Raw genomic sequence first — 17724 nt, 5'->3', positions numbered from 1 at the left:
TAGTCTGTTGCCTTGCTCTTCGTAAGGTTTGGGTGCCGCGATTGGTGTGTTCTGCTGAGTTTGTACTATAAGCAAAGAATACGACGACGAAAGACAACCTGATTTTTTGGTAGCTCGTCAAGGGTGGGAGTTCCAATGTCTATTCCTTGGCCTGATGGGTGAAACATCGGGTCGTAAGATGGCCGCGTTCGTTGTCTCTCATGGAGTAGTGGGCTGGGGTCCCCACGATGTGAACCGTTCCTGCCCGGTGCCTTGTTTCGTGGGTTCCACCCAGCCTGATTGCGGCATGCCTCTTACCAATCCGTGGCTGTGGTGGATGTTCTGGTTTGCTTGAGGGCTAGAGCGATGGCAAGCTCTTCTGTGTCTTTTGCTGTAGCTCGCGGGATGGAAACGCGCTGGTCAGGTGCTCGCACCCGTCCGTCACCACGGCCACCATGGCTCTTTTGCCGCTGTGGTGGCTGCGTCGGTGTACCTCGTTGTGGGGATTCGTGAGCACGCATTATTTGGTGCTTATGCTCTTGCCTCGCTCTGACTCTCAATGTGGTTCGTGTATGTTTCGAGGGGTCGGGTGCACAATTACGTGTTGACGCCGCGATTTCGGTATACCGCCTGCGGCTGAGGCGGGTCCCGCGTAACGTACTTAAGTTAGGTCAGCACTTTGCGGCTCGTTTGTGTTTGAGCTAGCCTTGCCCTTTCATTTGACAAGTAGCCTCCAATGAGTTCCTCCACGGTGTCATATGTAGCCACATACGGAGGAATTTGTCTGTGGTTGCGCTCTTAGGTAATCCGAGTGCTTGTTTCAGTGCCTCGCGTATGAGCAATACCCTTTTTCATGCCTCTGTGTCGGTTCGTGATGCTGCAGGTTGTACACATAACTTGCTCGGGAGTATTTGTGAGTTGTTCCACCATTGCGTTGTTATTGTCGTCCGCCAGTGTGAGCACGCTCAGGATCTTGAGGGACTTGCTTGGCTTAATGTCATGCTTTTCGAAGATAACTTTGATGTTGTCGACGTCCTCCTTGGTTGTGTGCCGCCTCACCAGTAGAAGCTTGGACTTCTGCGGTGAGCAGGACAGCTTGCAGCTATTTGGGCATTGATGCACCGTTGCGGCGTCGAGATGGAGCGTGTCGGAAAACCTCCGTCAGCTCTACCCGGAACAGGGTGATCCAGAACAACGAATACAGATACACTCGATTATTACCCTGCGCCTCCTGTATCCACAGTAACGGAGCTTCGCTTCAGTGTGGGAGTCGGAGGCTTCTCGGCTATCTCGCTCTTTAGTGTTTGCTCTTTGATTCTGCCATCTCTCAATAAACCGCACTGAATACCTACCTCAAAAAAAGCAGTCTAAGCGCACTTTAAAACAGCCTTGGAAAAGAATACAACCAGTTCACCACTGAAGTTCAACCTTTCTCAAGCAACGAATGGCTACATTTATATTGTCCGTTATTGTCAACTTCTGTTTGCCAGTAGCCAGACTTGAGGTCCATCGATGAGAAGTATTTAGCATTGCAGAGCCGATCCAATGCGTCGTCTATCCGTGGGAGGGGTTATACGTCTTTTTTCGTGATTTTGTTCAGTCGACGATAATCGACGCAGAAACGTAGGGTTCCGTCCTTTTTCTTCACTGCAACTGGAGACGCCCACGGGCTTTTCGACGACTGGATGATGTCCTCGCGCAGCATTTCGTCGACTTGTTGTCTTATAGCTTCGCGTTCTCGCGTCGAAACTCGGTAAGGGCTCTGGCGGAGTGGTCGAGCGCACTCTTCGGTTATTATGTGATGCTTTGCAACTGGTGTTTGTCGAATCCTCGATGACGTCGAAAAGCAGTCTTTATATCGTCGGAGAAGACTTCGGATCTGTTGCTGCTTACTCATAGGAAGACATGGATTTACGTCGAAGTCTGGTTCGGGGACTATGCTCATCGGGGTAGATGCGGCAGACTCCGAGAGGACAAAGGCATTGCTGGCTTCCGCAATTTCCTCGATGTACGCGATTGTCGTGCTCTTGTTGATGTGCTTGAACTCTTGGCTGAAGTTGGTTAGCATAACTTCCGCTTTCCCTCCGTGGAGTCGAGCGATCCCTCTTGCGACGCAAATTTCACGGTCGAGCAGTAGATGTTGGTCGCCCTCGATGACGCCTTCTAGTCAGCGGGTGTTTCGGTGCCGACGGAAATAATAATGCTGGAATGCAGGAGCGCGGCGGGATGCTCACTTGATCTTCGAGCACACTGAAGGCGTGGCGACTACGAGAGCTCTCCGGCGGTATCGCTTGATCTTCCGACAACGTTATCGATTTTGACTTCAGGTCTATGATACGCCGTGTTGGTTCAGGAAATCCATGCCAAGAATGACGTCTCGTGAACACTCTTGGAGAACGAAGGTGGCAAGGTAAGTCCAGTCATGAACGGTAATTCTTGCCGTGCAGATTCCAGTCGGCGTAATGAGGTGTCCTCCAGCGGTCCGAATTTGGGGGCCTTCCCATGCAGTCTTAACTTTCTTCAACTGGGCGTCGGTGTGTCCACTCATGACGGAGTAATCGGCCCCTGTATCGACTAAGGCGGTGACTGCGTGGCTGTTGAGAAGCATGTCGAGGTCGGTGGTTCTTTGTCTTGCATTACAGTTCGGTCTTGGCATCGGATCACGGCTGCGTCGCGTTGACCTGTGGCTGGTATGTGACGTCATCAGGTTGTCTTTCGTCGTCGTATTCTTTGCTTCCAGACTTCGTCGGGACGGCGGCATGTCGTTATGTCGTCGAGGTAGTTTCTTCGGCGTCTTCGTCGGCGGCGGGGATCTTCGTCAGTTCGACGAACAGCAACCGCACCTCCATCGGTTGCTGCTTTTAGTTTTCCGGATATGGGCTCGTAAAGTAGCCCCGGGCTGGGCCGGTGTATGGTCGGCGCTGCGGCGACAGGTAGCGGCCTGGTGACGGCGAACGCGACGGTCGTCGAGGGCTCCATTGAGGGGCGGCGAGGTAGTCGGCGATATCGCGAGGTCGTTCGCCAATCTGTGGTCGCGGCGCGTTAACGGCGAACCCTCGGAGTCCCATCTCCCGGTATGGGCATCGGCGGTAGATGTGCCCGGCTTCTCCGCACTGATAGCAAAGCGGACGGTGGTCGGGGGCGTGCCAACCGTCAGTCTTCCTTGGAATGCCGCGTGGGGTGACGGGTTGGCGTGCTGGCGGGGGGGGGGGGGGGGGGGGACGACGGAGCTGTGTCATCACTGGGCCCTGCCGTGGGCGCGGAGGGGGAACGTAATGGCGGGTTACAGCGGCGCAAGTCATCGCTTGCGGCTGAGGCTGCAGCGATTGAGGAGCTACTCCGAGTTGTTGGAGCTCCTCACGTACGGCGTCGGCAATCGAAGCCACTTGAGGCTTTGATGACAGGAACAGCTTCTGTAGCTCCTCCTGCACAACCGCTCGGATAGTCTCGCGCAGGTCGTCGGTGTACAGTGACTGAACTCCGGCGTAGCTTGTCGAGTTAGTGCGGCGGGGGAATTGCCTGTTCCGCATTTCCAGTGTCTTCTCGATGCTAGTGGCCTCGCGAAGAAACTCGTTGACAGTCTTCGGTGGGCTTCGTACCATTCCGGCGAAAAGTTCCTCCTTTACACCACGCATGAGTAGGCGGACTTCATTCTCCACGAATATATCCGGACCGGCATCGCGGAACAGACGGCTCATTTCTTCCGTAAAGATGGCAACATTCTCGTTTGGTAGCTGCACTCTGTCGTCCAGCATAGCTTCGGCCCTTTCCTTGCGCCCGACGCTCGTAAAGGTGCGCAGGAAGCCGCTACAGAACAGGTCCCATGTTGTCATGGTCGACTCCCGGTTCTCTAACCACGTTCTGGCGGCGCCTTCTAAGGCGAAGTATACATGCCGCAGCTTGTCGTCGGAGTCCCAGTTGTTGAAAGTCTCGATTCGTTCGTAGGTATCCAGCCAGGATTCCGGGCCTTCAGTAGCTGCTCCATGAAAGGTCGGTGGGTCCTGAGGTTGTTGCAGGATAACGGGGGACGCTGAGGCAGCCATTGGGGTTGTCTTGGCCCCTGTCGTCTCAGGTAGAAGTCCGTGCTCTGGGTGCACTCCTTGCTGTCGGCGGCTACGCTGGTCTTGGGCGATGTTGGTTTTGTCCTCGGGCTTGGATCGCGGCTTTTCGGGGGCGTTCGGTACAATCATGAACGCACAAGCACCTCCACCAGATGTCACGCGGTGGTGACGTTGAACACAGTAGGAATACTGTGAAAGACAAAACTAATGCTATCTTCGGCTGGTCGTTTCTGAGCACTCTGGAGCGCTCTCGCGAGCAGCGTTGTCTTCGGCTGGTTGAAAGAGGGTGCGCGCCCTGCGTTCGGCTGGTTCTTCTCGATTGCTCTCCTCTATCTTGGAGCGCTCTGAGGCGCTCTGAGCCCTGTCGTCGGAGCAGTCATCGAGATTGAAACGTCATCGCAGCGCCGCGTCGCTGCTGTTGGCGACGGCCCACCGTAACCTTGGCAACCTAGGCCACTGCATGCTGGCGTCTCGACGAACGTTCGTCCCGCCAGCACGTCCGCCGGTTTTTCCGGCAGCGCTGGGAGCTTTGGATAGGCGAAACATCGGACGTTGGCAGTAGTCACGTGGTTTCGCATCAGCAATTTCCTCCTCCGAGAGCGAGTCGCACGTTCGGCTTGCGCGCTTGTCCCCTACCTTTGAGCTCGGGAAACGACCGATCTACCCGACTCTGCTTCGGGGCATACAGGCGACCAGTCGAAGATACCATAACTTTCATTGGGCGAACCTGTGCCCACAAAATACAGGCTGCACTTATAGCACAACGATAGCGGCGAACACGGTCGGCGATCGTCGAAAATCTGATCAGCGGGTCAAGCGCGTCGGGTTTTACACATCAGTCGTCGAATGTTCCAGAGTAATCGTTGGGACCCGCGTGCCTTCCACAAAGTTCTACATCATTCGCGTCGCGCACACATGCGATCAGATTACACAAGGTTTCATCACAGACAGCGGATGGAAGCATCGATAACATTCCAGAAACTTCCGATACATGCAGGCGTGTCCTGCGCTGTGCGATAACATTTGTTATGCGGTGAAACGTGTCGCCCGATAAAGACAAACAAGTACATGGGCCAATATGCGCGAAGTAGTCGCAGGGTGGCCGGATCATGAGAAAGGAATCTCCAGACAAACAAAATTGGGGTTAAAGTGCAAACTACATGCATACTTAAGTCACGAATCGCAGCGTATATACGAATATTCTTGGAATGAAAAACTGTAAGGTCAGTGCATTAAGCTAGTACTAGTATATAACCTGTACGTCCGAAACTCAAGACATAACTGAAATAGCAAAGAAGCTAAAGATGGGGCAACTACCGATGGAATGGCAGGAGAATGTGGGCAGCTGCGGCTGTATAACGTAAAACTGTTCCATTCTGAGCTTATTCCAAAGTCCGGACGCCAAACTTCCGTAACCACCGATACAAGCATCGGGCGGTGAACCGCAACGTTGTTTGAACAGCCCAATCAATCGTTCTCTCCGCTTATAGGAGGCCACTTTCGTTTGATTTCAAAGCGAATAGCATTACCCACTTTGACAGACTTTTCTCTTTTTTTTTTCCTTTTTTATATAATTGCCTGCCAAGATGAGAGGGGCGCACAGGAGTGGAAAGAGCTGGTGCAGTGAAAGTAGATAACCGGACGAGGGAGGGTGGTGCCGGCGTCTGTGACTGGCCCGGTTCCTATTGCTTAGCTAGCGGACACCGGTCGAAAATGGCGGCGGCGTGCAACGGAAAATTTAAAACGCTGCTTAAACGGGTCTGTGGCGAAACGTAGATGTCAGAGCGATGTTGCATATACTACCATGCAAAAATGTGTATCATACGCAATGGAATGCATTCCTGCCGGCAGCTCTAAGTAGCCAGTGCCAGAGCGATCAGCGGGTTGCTATCTTCTATTCCTTTCGCAACGAAGTCCCACTCTCCGGTAATTCCGAAAAAGAAATATGAAGGTCTTGCTCGGCATAATAAGGCAACTTAAATGAGTACACGTCACTTTGATGTGGTGAGTTTTTTTTTTGGTTCTGTGACATTGCGTGGCAAACAGGCAACGTGGGCGCAGCCCGAAAAAATATTAAGGAATAGCAGTGCACTAATGGGGAAAAAGACATAGGATCGGAAAAAATATTGTTCTTTTAACGCGACAGCGTTAAGGAGCTCGTGTCGCAGAAAAGCCGGTGTCGTCGGCGTTGGTGGCGTTGGCCGTGAGTGATAAATCCTAGCAGGCACTTCATGAATAAAAAAGAACTTGCAAGATGGGCAGGGTGGGAATCGAACCAGGGTCTCCGGAGTGTGAGATGGAGACGCTACCACTGGGCCACGAGTTTTTTTAATACCGGTTTGTCAAAAGAAAATACAATGTGAGTATTACATGGCCATAAAAAAAACTCGAGTCAATGCCGGATCAGTGAGGTGTGATAAGAACGATGTAGACTAGTCACTTTGTCCAAAGCACTTAGCCAATCAGGAGGATCACTCGGTGCACAGAAAAAATCCGCGTATATATAGCACACTTTCAATGAAGTATTCATGTGCTGGGGTCTGAACAATGCGCTCATGTCTAATATCCATACGCGTTCGCCACACACTGGGCATGCACAGAAGCATTAACAGATCGACAGGCACTCCCTCTGGTTCCGCACATGGCAGGAAGCGTATCCCGAAAGCACTTAACGGCAATTCCTTTTTAAGGCTACGTTTTAGAATATCCCACAAAAACACTGCGTCATGACAGTCCAAAAAGATATGCTCAATCGTCTCCTGTTTTTTGCATATAAAGCAATTCAAAGACCAAGGTACAAAAATGCCTTTGCTTTGCAGCCACGGTTTCACTGGGAGAGTGCCTGTATGTAGTTGAAAAAAGAAAGATTTAACGAGTTCGATGCTTCAAAGCGGTACAAAAGCGCCTCTAGTGAATGCAGTGTTGCCTTAGAAACGAGCTGTTTCTAAGGCTCAGGCGTGCGTCGCTTGCTCAGGCGCACATTTCGTTGCCGCGCCGAACGCTGCGTTGCTCGACGCTCACCGCGTCCGATGCGGGGCGCGTAGTCGCTGTGACGTCGCCCATTGTCTTACACCCCTCGGCGGGTCGACGGGAACGCTGTCGCGTTCCACTCTTGAAGGTGAAGCTTAAGCGTCCTCCAATTTTTGTTCAGCGTAGTTTCGCATAATGAGTGTAGCGTCTTATTTGTCGTCTCGCAATTTTCACAATGCCGCGTGACAGACAGGCCAAGTGGGCCTGGCCAAAATTTTTTTCATCAACCGTAGAGGGATTGTAGAAAAAATGAAATAGAGACAGATTATAATAGTGACGTTTAACGCCACTGATTATATACTTGAAATTAGGCCGGACGGGATATGTAAGGAATGGAGCAGATAACCGGTATTCGAGCATCGGAACGGCCGCTGAGCGCACACAGGCACAGTCGCGGACGGCCAAGGAATGGATGTCTTAACGTCTTGAATTTGAATTTATTTTCTGCAAACTGGAACAAAGGCGTGGTGCGGGTGACCAGGAAGAAATGTTTAGAACTGCTTGATGGGACCTGGTCACCACAACATTTGAGCAGCACACGGAGATTCGGTGATGAGCACAAAAAAATACCAATGTATACAATGCAATAGATTTCATCGAGCAGGTTTCGCAAATCAAACATGTGCCTACAAAAAGAACAAGTTCAAATCAGATTAAAATCGTAACGAAGTGCAATGAAGCAGCACGATATAAAGCAATACTGAAAGCGTTCAAGGCTCCTCGCAAAATTGCATCACAGGCTGGAAGAACTTCAGTGAAGTGGTCACTTATTCAAAAATATACTGCAGTTCACGTAATGATGAGTTCACTTTTGAAGCAATTCGGAAAAGGGATTGGAGGGAGTCGGCGGATGCATGCGAGAGAACTTCGTCCTGCTAGCCAGGTACAAACGCGCACCGGTTGTACCTGATATTCTATATCAGCTCACCGATCACCCATCGGCTACTGTATGTGTCGTACAACGGTGTTTGTGGTGTAAAGACTATTGTGCTTCGACGGGTGATGTTCGCGTTTGGTACGAGTTCGCTGTGCATCCTTCCATGCAGTAGTCCCATCGACGCAAACTTGCTAATGCGTGGAGCATTCTCGCTGTTTACCGACGCATGTTGTGCCGATGTCCTGGGGAGGTGGCAGCTGGCCCTTCTGGGAATAATTACCCTGTTGATCTTTTTGCATCACCACGACTGGTCAACTGTTCGGAAGGACAATAAATAAATGAGCTGCGCTGAACTAGCTTGCCGTCAGCGAAGCCCTTAAGCCAGAGAAGACGCAAGAACACAGGGGTGGACTCGGAGTTCCCGCTCGAGCCCTTGGGTAAGCGCAGCAGCTTCTCGGGGCAGCTTAATCGTGTACCAATAAAAAGGAACGCATGACATTTCAAAGAAATAAAAGTCCCAGCTCTACATGTTCTGCAAACTTTAGAAAGAAAAAAAGACCCGAATGTGCGGAAGGCCGTGACGTCATACTAACGTGCTGATGCTGCAGATGAAGCGTGAACTTCAAAAGTGAAAGAAAAACTTTAGCCTTAATTTCCTGCGCTAAAGAGCTGTCTTTTCCATCTAGATAAGTTGATATCGAGTCTTGAAAACAAAAAAATCGCTGGATCTCAAGTGCTGATAGCCATGCTGGGGCGCAGTTCCGCAGACGACCTTCAGAGGCGCCTGGAGCTTCTCCTGAACTGCTTCGAGGAAGACCTCGGGCAGCTGCCGCGTATCCTCCGACGCCCAACGCCGCCGCCCGACCCTGCGCTGTCCAGGGGCGCAGTGCTCGAGCAGACGGTGGCACTGCAGATTGCATACGGCGCTTTCAAGGTGCGCTTCCCCGGTAGAAGTTGCGACCGCGCCTTCTCTCAATCGTGTCGTTGCCCTGCTTACGGCTGCCATGGTCGTGCTCCAAATAAAAAAAAATATATTTCTCATTGCACATGCAGCGGTAGTCTTTTGAGCCGCGTCAGCATTCTCAGTGTCATAAAACTTGCAAACTGTGTTCGTGCATGCCGGTTGGAAAAGTCACCATACGCCGTGGCTTGGCAAACAGCCTCGCGAGAAAGCTGGATTACGGTCACGAGAGCAATTTCCAGTTTTAATGTCACTGCTGCGCGGTTCGCTTTAGGAGTGCACGCGCCCAGCCCTTGTATACACGAGGCCCCGTTGCGCACACATTCAGCAAAATTACGCCCTCGAGGGGGAGTTGGACGTGGAAATTCCATTTTTGCACCCTTACTTCCCTCACTATTCAAGAAGTTTGCAACCTTTGGAGCTTGTCCCACCACGATAATCGTCATCTGTCTTGCGCGCCTTTCCTTTCCTTAACGCTGCGCGCCCAGTACTTCAGGCCATGAACAACATGCGCGTCATCAGCTTATTTGGCATAGCATTCTCGACAGGAAGGTAGCGAGCGCAGAGTTTTGAAGAACGGAAGCGCAAACAATGCAGGTGACGAATATCGTTGTGGGACAAGATCGGCCTCAAAGTTGTAAGCTATTTTTAGAATGCTGATTTTTTGGTTGGTGCACTTGTTAGCAGCACAACCCTAGTGCACACTTTCGTTAATTTGAGGGTGATAAAATGGTGTTTCGTACGAAACATACACCTTGCAGAACTTACGGGTGCTCGGATAGTCAACATTTCCCAGCAGTTTGTGTCGAGTCATTGTTCGAGCACGTCATATTGGTCACAGTAGGCTATGGCTGTCAACCTGCTACCATAGAGTTTCCTACAAAATTACTAGAGGGAACTGTGGCGCTGCAGTCGTTGTCCTAACATGGGAATGATGGGAAGTACATGGATTTGTCTGATCTTCATGCTTGTGGATTCAGACGTTCTTGTAGCTTTGTATATTACGCTATATAAATCTTATTGTCTGATATGTCAGCGAAATCTATATTCTACGACGTGCAGAAGACGCCGGGAACGCGTACAATTGCTATTAATTGCAATGATTGAGCTTGTCTATGTGCCCAAATCGAAACGCGCCAAGCGTCTCTAGCGTCTCAAAGCACTGGCATGCCCGCGATAAGTTCATAAGTGCGTTTCATTCGCTTGTCGATACATGCATCCGTGGCTTAATGGTTTCAATATCAGGCTTCTGTACTAGAGTCCCTGTGTTCGAATCCTGCCGTCGGGCAATTTTAATGATGGTTATTTAATTACTTATTACGCAATAAACTGTTGAAAATGACGAGTTTACAAAGTCACAAAGCCGTTTGAAGCCAAAAAGACGAAGTTTAGGCAAATCCATGTACTTCCCATAATTCCCATGCTGGGACAACCGCTCCCATTGTAGTTCACGTAGACACTAGCGCCAGAGTTCCCTCTAGTAATTTTGTAGGAAACTCTATGCCTGCTACATCACGTACGGAGTTCGCACATTTCGCTTAGCGTGTTCGAAAAAGGTTTTGCGCTTACCACTGCATTGTTCTTGCTGAAATTTAGCTGAAGAATCGCATTTCGGGGTCCACGTTGTTCAATGTAACACTTGCCTCAATTAATTGCCTTGTGTTTAACAAAAAAAAGTGACAATTTGCCTTCGTTTATGGGGATGGGACACGCGGCACTCCTCCCTGAAACCCTGCTTTCTGCAGCTGCCGGCAGGCGGCGACACAAGTTTATGTTTGCGTCGTTATGGCAGCAGCTCGCATATACCTATAAGCGAAGACAACTTTACACTTTTTACGCGAAGCATATTACTAGAGCTCAACCCAGCTCCTCAGGCGCGGCGGTGTCGCCTTCAATACCACGTGACACCGTGACGTCACGACAGAGGAGAAACGGGGCTCCAACTCGCGCCGTCGCTCGCGGCGTCGCCTTCAAGGCTGACCACGTGACACCATGACGTCACGACAGAGGAGAAACGGGGCTCCAACTCGCGGCGTCGCGGCGGTATATAAGCAGCTGCGCTTGCCTCTGCTAGACACTCACGAGGTGAGATGCCTCCTGGAGACAGAGCTGCTCGTTGGAATGAGAAGCGAAGGTTGCGGCGTGCTACAGAGACTGTTTCTAGGTGGCTTTGCTACGGCGCAGCGACTACGCGCCCCGCATCGGACGCGGTGAGCGTCGAGCAACGCAGCGTTCGGCGCGACAACGAAATGTGCGCCTGAGCAAGCGCCGGACGCCTGAGCCGACGCCGACGACACCGGCTTTTCTGCGACATGAGCTCCTTAACGCTGTCGCGTTAAAATAAAGGCTAGTATGCTTCGCATCCTGGGCTTAACCTTAGCTAAGCCACAGCCAGTTTTTTTATCAAAACCAGGCAATTTACTTTGGCAAATGTTACACTGAACCAAGTGGGCCAAAGAATTGGAGTTACAACACTGCAGTGGCCAGCGCAAAATTTTTTTTTTCGAACACGTTAAACGAAAAATATTTAGGACCCCGTATATGGCTTTCACTATGGTGAAGTGTAAATATATACTTTTTCTTTTATTTTATATCCTGCCCTTAGCTTTTTACCACTGGCTTCATTTAGGTTCTTCCATCTTGATGTTGTTTTATGGATGCCAATGGTCAGCGAATTATTGTGTCAGGCAATCATAGTTCTTCAGACCCGTGCTCCATCACCGACGCCGACACAATGTTCCCCGCAATGAGTCTTGCGCTATGTCATACGGTATTGGTTGGAAGAAATAGTCACAGGTGCGTGCGGAGCAGTGCTTTGCCCGTAGGAACATTTGTGTAGAGATGGCACACCCCGGGGCGTAAAGTGGAAAAACTACATTGTCCTCTTTTCCCCTTCCTTCCTTTAACCTCATACTCCTAGCCTTGCTTAACTTGTTCCACCGCGGTACTGATTCATAGACAAGCTCATCATAGATCTGCTCATCTAGTTGTGTCGCTGGAGCTGTCAAGAGGTAACACTTCTGAATATATCTAGGTTCACCGTTCGAATCCACGCTGGGCGGCTAGTTTTTTTTAAAAGTTCTTTGCGAACCTCGCGGGGTTTTGGGATCGTGGGTTCTGCGGCCTGACCTGGCAGAATAGGAAAACCAATCACAGCGGCATACGCGCGTGGCGTGCGCCGGTGGGTTTCTTGCGCCACCACCAGATGGCGCTCGCATCCGCGGCAGCTAAAGCCCCTCAATCTCCCAAAGTAGCGCCATTTACTTCCCTCCTACTCCGCTCGGCGCCACCGCTCGGCGCGGCCTCGACGGTGGCGCCGCCGGTGGTGGGCCTGCCGTAGCAGACGACGGCTAACACACTACGCGAAGAAATCCGCAGAAAAGTTCGTTCGAGCCCTGTGGAGCAGTTTTTTCACTCGAGACCTTTCTTCGTCAGTCGGTAACTGGCCTTTAGAATTTCGTGGTGGAATTGCGGAAGAAATAGAGGAAAGGACCATTATTCAAGGCGTATTAAGGCGTAAAGCGCGCGACGTTGAGAGTTCGTGTTGCTGAAACACGACGCAAGAACGCGGTGCACTCAAACACTCGCGTAATTACCAAAGTTTCAGGTGTTGACAGCGTGAAAGTATGTGTACGTGGTTTCGTAGGTTAATTTACGTACCTGCAGGATACTTTTGTTCGGCCGGCGCGTGAGAGATTGCTGACCGCACACAGCCGGAATGGCTGTGTGCGGTCAGCAATGCCTGGCAACAGGGTCGTTTTTTTCGTTGCGGGATGCTTTGGTAATCGCGACGATATATTGTTTTCTTTTTTTACAAGTACTGCTCCAGGAGGGCACATGTAATGGCTAACGGAGGCCTCTGAAGAGCACGTGACATTACAATAGTGCAGGCGTCGCAGGTAGTGTTCGCATACAAAATTGGCTGTCGGCGATCTTAAACCCCCTTGGCATGCACAGGCTTCGGCGAGCTCCATCCAGCCCTGGTTCTAGCTTTGGTGTTCTCGTTGCCGCTTTGGTGCCCTGGAGGCGCCGTCAATAATACGAAATAATGAGAAGGTGTTACAACTAGTAAATAAAATTTATTGAAGAAATACAATCACGCCAAGGCGCCAACGTCTAAAGCAGCGCTAGCGCGCCCGCGCTAGTATTATGAAACGCCTACGAGGAACGAGGCCCACATACGACTTTACGATCAAAGTGCACGTTAAACATTCCCAGGCGAGCTAGATAAAGTTATCCGGAGCCATCCACTACGACCTGCATCCTAGCTTTAGTCGCTTCGTAACGTTAAAAACGTAAATCACCACAAACCAATTCAATACATGCGGGCGTACATTCGAAGCTAAAAGACTGCATCGTAAGTCATAGTGAGCCTTGCAAAAGCGTCGAGAATGTGCTAACTTCTGGTGGAGCTCAAAACACACCCTGAATAAAGTCGCTTTTATGTCACAGGCCAGCTGCAGATGCGTGCATTTCACCGCAAGACGAAACTACATGAAACAAAGAGAGCACATTCGAAAAAAAAAGTCAAACAACACGCTAAAAACCACGCAGAGCATGAACACACACTTTTTCGAAGCGGAAGGCGTTAACTAGGCTCAAAATAAGAGGTTGTGAGTAGCCGTTGCCCTTACTTCACTAAGCCGTGCGTTCTTTGCCACTTCCTCGAAGTCAGCCCGCCCGATCCTGCGAATCCACACTTCTTTTTGCGTTGCGCCAGCCGGACAGCAAAGCAAAAAGCTTTTTGCCCTCGCTATGTATGTTGCGGCAACCGCAGGCGCAGCAGCATGGCATCGCAGTTCCTACACATTCTATTCCGTCAGTCCGCCTGCCGTACTTTCGTCGCGCAGGCCCAACAATGGAGGTCGGCGCGCGCTGGAAAGAAAAAAATATACAAAAGCGCGGCCCCTACTTCGCGCTGGAAAGAAAAAATATACAAAAGCGCGGCGCCTGCATCCATGAGACACAGATTGGCCAATGGGGGAGCGGAGGAGGGTGGGGTGACAGGAGGCGTGAGGAGGACGCGCCAGGGTGAGCGGGGTGGCGGAAAGATCTAAGAATGGCGCTACTTTTGAGAAATTGAGGGATTTTACGGCAGGCTAAGGAAATTGAGGGACCTTACGGCAGGCCGCGGAGGCGAGCGCTATTTTTCGTTTATCGTGTTCGGAAAAAGATTTTGCGCTGGCGACTGCAGTGTTGTTACTCCAATTCTTCAGAAAGATCGCATTTTGGAGCCCACTTCGTTTAGTGTAGCATTTGCCACAGTAAATTGCCTCGTTTTGATAAAAAATATGCAAATTTGTCTTCGCTTATGGGTATATACGAGGTGCTGCCGTGACGACGTAAACATAAACTTGTGTCGCCGCCGGCCGGCAGCTGCAGAAAGCAGCGTTTCCTTGTGGGAGTTCATAGTGTTTTTTTTTATTGTTTAACCCAGGTAGGACATTAGGCAATATAACAGCAAGAGTTTGGTGGCGCAACCCACCGCCCCGTTCCAAAGGGGACGCTGCGGGGGCGTAAACGTGAGCCGCCAGATTTTGTGGCGCCAGCTGGTGGCGCTGAGCTTTACCGCACAAACACAAAGCTAATTACTATATTCTGCTTAGCTGCTGGTGTAAATTTTCGAGAGTGGCATAATCGTGTTCACAATTACGCCGCTGCCAAAAATGTACACCAGTAGCTAAGCAGGATATACTGGATTACTGCAGTTTTAGCTCTGGGTTTATCTGGCTGAAATACGCCACCAGACGCACCGCACTGGCCGCTCACGTTCACGCCCCGCGAATCCGGCAATCCGCCCAAACCGCCCCCGTTCGCCGGAATAGCGGACAGGCTATTTATTTTTCTTGTTGCCCTGAACAAGCGGAAAACACTCGTATGACTGCTAAGGCGGTAAGCAGTCGGGTGCGCCAAAGCGAAACGGAACTTTGGCGAAAGGCCATGGACACCAAGTCTACGCTGCAGCTGTTCAGAGTGTGCAAGAGAGACATCCACCGGGAGGACTTTTACGACAACAGCATTGGTAGCAGTCTGTTGTTTGAGGCGCGGGCCGGGGCGCTGGCATATCGCTGGCATATCGCCACCACTGCGATGGATGGATGGATGTTATGAGCGTCCCCTTTGGAGCGGGGCGGTGGGTTGCACCACCAAGCTCTTGCTATTATACTGCCTAATGTACTACCTAGGTTAAAGAATAAAAAAGGAAAAAAAAAACGCTATGAGCTACCACACCCAAGTTTTCTGATCCCCTATTGCGAACTGTGCTTTTGTACGCCTCCGTTATTTGTCGTTTCCCTACTTTTATTCCACCAATCCTCCAGTCGCCTCTCACTAATGCCTATTGCGGACAATGTTTATTTTTCCACCGCTCCCGCTGAACCCAAGCGCTTCAAGGAGGCCAGTGGTGCCTAAATCGACCGCTGGGTAGACGTCTTTACATTCTACGACCCAACCATAACCAGCACCATCTCTAGCACATGCGGGGAAGAGGACGAGATCATTGAACACTATAGTAGTGCTACGGTGCAAGAGCCTCTCCGCTTTTCCGCAAGATGACGCCACCTGATCCCGCGCGTTGGCATTTCGACCAGCTGGCGATGCCACATCAGGCAACTGGGACGAAGTGCTGCTGGCTGCGGCGAGCGTGACGAAAGGACAGCTCTCCGAGTTGTGGACCCCAGTGCGCCGCTAATGAACCGGCTCTCTCTCCTTTTCTTTTTTTACAACGTTGTCTTTTTCTTCCTTTCTTTTCTCTCTTTTATTATTTTCCTTTTTTTTCTTTGGCCTGAGTTGGTTGGAATACTATTCACCCGTCACAAAGGGTGCTGCCACAAGTTCAGTTAAGCGGTGGCTCCGGCCGTCGGGGCGAAAGGAAAAGAAACTATGAAGCTCGCTTTAGCGCATCCGGGATTGATGCTTCTTGCGGATAAAATGGGTTCGAATTGCGCTGCATACGTATGCGCATGCTGCATCTGAAACCATCACGCATGGTGTCCGTCGTACTCGCTAGAAATCAGCAACTCTGCTTAATAGTATGAACTTCATGCAATCTTGCGCGCGACAACGGCAAGCGACGATGGCTGTCGCGTTCGCTCGTCGCCTACAAATCGTACCCCATGGGAGCGATGACTTCGAGCGACGTCTTCCTGGTGTTGCCTATGAGGCCAGCAATATGGGCGCCGAAACTAGCGTGACGCGTGTTTTATTAACTTAAGTTGATGTGTTTTACTGTAAAAGGCAGCATAAAATATTTCTGAAGGTCTTCCAGTAGGTTCTTATCCTTGCACTATAAAAATTCAATCGTTTTTTTTTTCGTTCCGTGCCACAGTCGATAGTACTTGAGTGATGTACATCCAGTTCCGGCTTCGCGCTATTGGCTAGTCTCTCATAGCACTTCCGGGCGACGAGCGACAAATTCTAGACTGGCAGAACCGAGCGATCACAAGACCGTGCGAACTGTTCAAGCGGCGGCCCGATCCGTCGCACGATGCCGTCCCTCGTCGCTGTCGCGCACAAAATCGCGCTCATGGGGTTAACAAAATGCTCGGTATGATTTGGGTGTGCCCGTGCTTGCGTGTTGCATGTATGGACATAATGGCGCTCAAGCTATTTCATTCTTATTCTTTTAACGTGAAGCTGCTCTTTTTCTGTAACCTTTCTAGGAACTGTTGGCGGTTCAGCATTCTCAAGTCGCTGACCGCCGGTACGCGAAGCTCCCGGACATGTCGTCCGAGCGTCTCTTCCTGGTGTACTATGCTCTGGACAACTGCGAGACTAGCGACGAGGACTACCTGGAGCACGAGGGACACTTGCTGCCCGCCGCATATCGCGTCAACCTGCCGCTGCGCCACCTGGTGGAGTTCGCGCACGTCTTCGGCTGCAGCGCGGACTCGGAGGGCATGACGCGGTTCCCGCTTGGCAGGCGCACCTCCTGCGCCGTTGTCCTGCCCGACTCGTGGACGATGGGCGGCCATCGCCGCTAGGTGGAGCCACCGACGCGTTGCAGGGTAGTGCGGCCCGAACGTCGTCGGCACGCACTTGGGGCACGCATTATACACGGCCAAAGAACCAGCGGCTGGACACTCGTAATGCGATGCCGAGGGCTTGTGCTTATACGCTTACGAGACAAAACATTGCGGATATACTTCGAGGCTTTATTTCGACTCTGAACAGTCAGCCTGCTTTCTAATTGATATTTCTCAACGCCTTTTTTTTTTCAGGCAATTGTGTTTCCTGGTCGGTTGTGGTTGACACGCCATGCACATCTGGCCAGGGCCACCACTATTGATACTCTTCAATCACTATAGTTGTGTGTCTGTCATTTCGCGTCTCGTTAACGCCGTTCCAGCGCTTCTCCCATATAAGTTGTTTTAATCTTCTTCCCTGCCTCAAGAGACATTGTGCGCTGCATTGCAGAACGATCACGCGCGAAGGTCAACTCGCGCGATCTGGCATAACAACGCCGCGAATGCGTTTCCCTGAGTGAGCATGGTGAACGCCGGCATGAATTGTATGGGACTGTTGCTGATATTCCCGATATTCTTGTTCTTTCAGCGTGTCTGTTTTACTTTGCCTTTTTGCTGCCTCTCTAATAGCAAAACTGTTTTCGGTCGTGCCTGCGGCCCCAAATGCTTGGGATCAATGAATAAATAAACTTTATGATGCCGTCATAATCAGGTGCAGCTTTTTGCGTCTTTTTCACTTCTGCCTCCTTTCGCTTCAGCAGTTCGAACATGCAGTTTGAACGTGCAGTCGACTTAATTCATGGTCCCGTCACATCTGTAAATCGATTAGGTGCTTGTTAACCAAGTGCTTGA

At 50.9% G+C, this 17724-nt stretch overlaps 1 protein-coding gene across 1 annotated transcript in view; it reads left to right on the top strand.

Moving 5' to 3' along the window:
- Positions 1 to 17465, top strand: part of LOC135907283 (mucin-2-like) — a 74883-nt gene extending 57418 nt beyond the window's left edge. The window contains exons 5-6 of the mRNA XM_065438971.2: positions 8707 to 8881; positions 16570 to 17465. Coding sequence (XP_065295043.1) covers positions 8707 to 8881; positions 16570 to 16890 — 496 coding nt within the window. The 3' untranslated portion in view covers positions 16891 to 17465. The remainder of the gene's footprint in view (positions 1 to 8706; positions 8882 to 16569) is intronic.
- The last annotated feature ends 259 nt before the right edge of the window (positions 17466 to 17724 follow it).

Source organism: Dermacentor albipictus, chromosome 7, assembly GCF_038994185.2.
Source record: "Dermacentor albipictus isolate Rhodes 1998 colony chromosome 7, USDA_Dalb.pri_finalv2, whole genome shotgun sequence".
Lineage (NCBI taxonomy): Eukaryota > Metazoa > Arthropoda > Arachnida > Ixodida > Ixodidae > Dermacentor > Dermacentor albipictus.
This window is presented reverse-complemented; position numbering and strand designations above follow the sequence as displayed.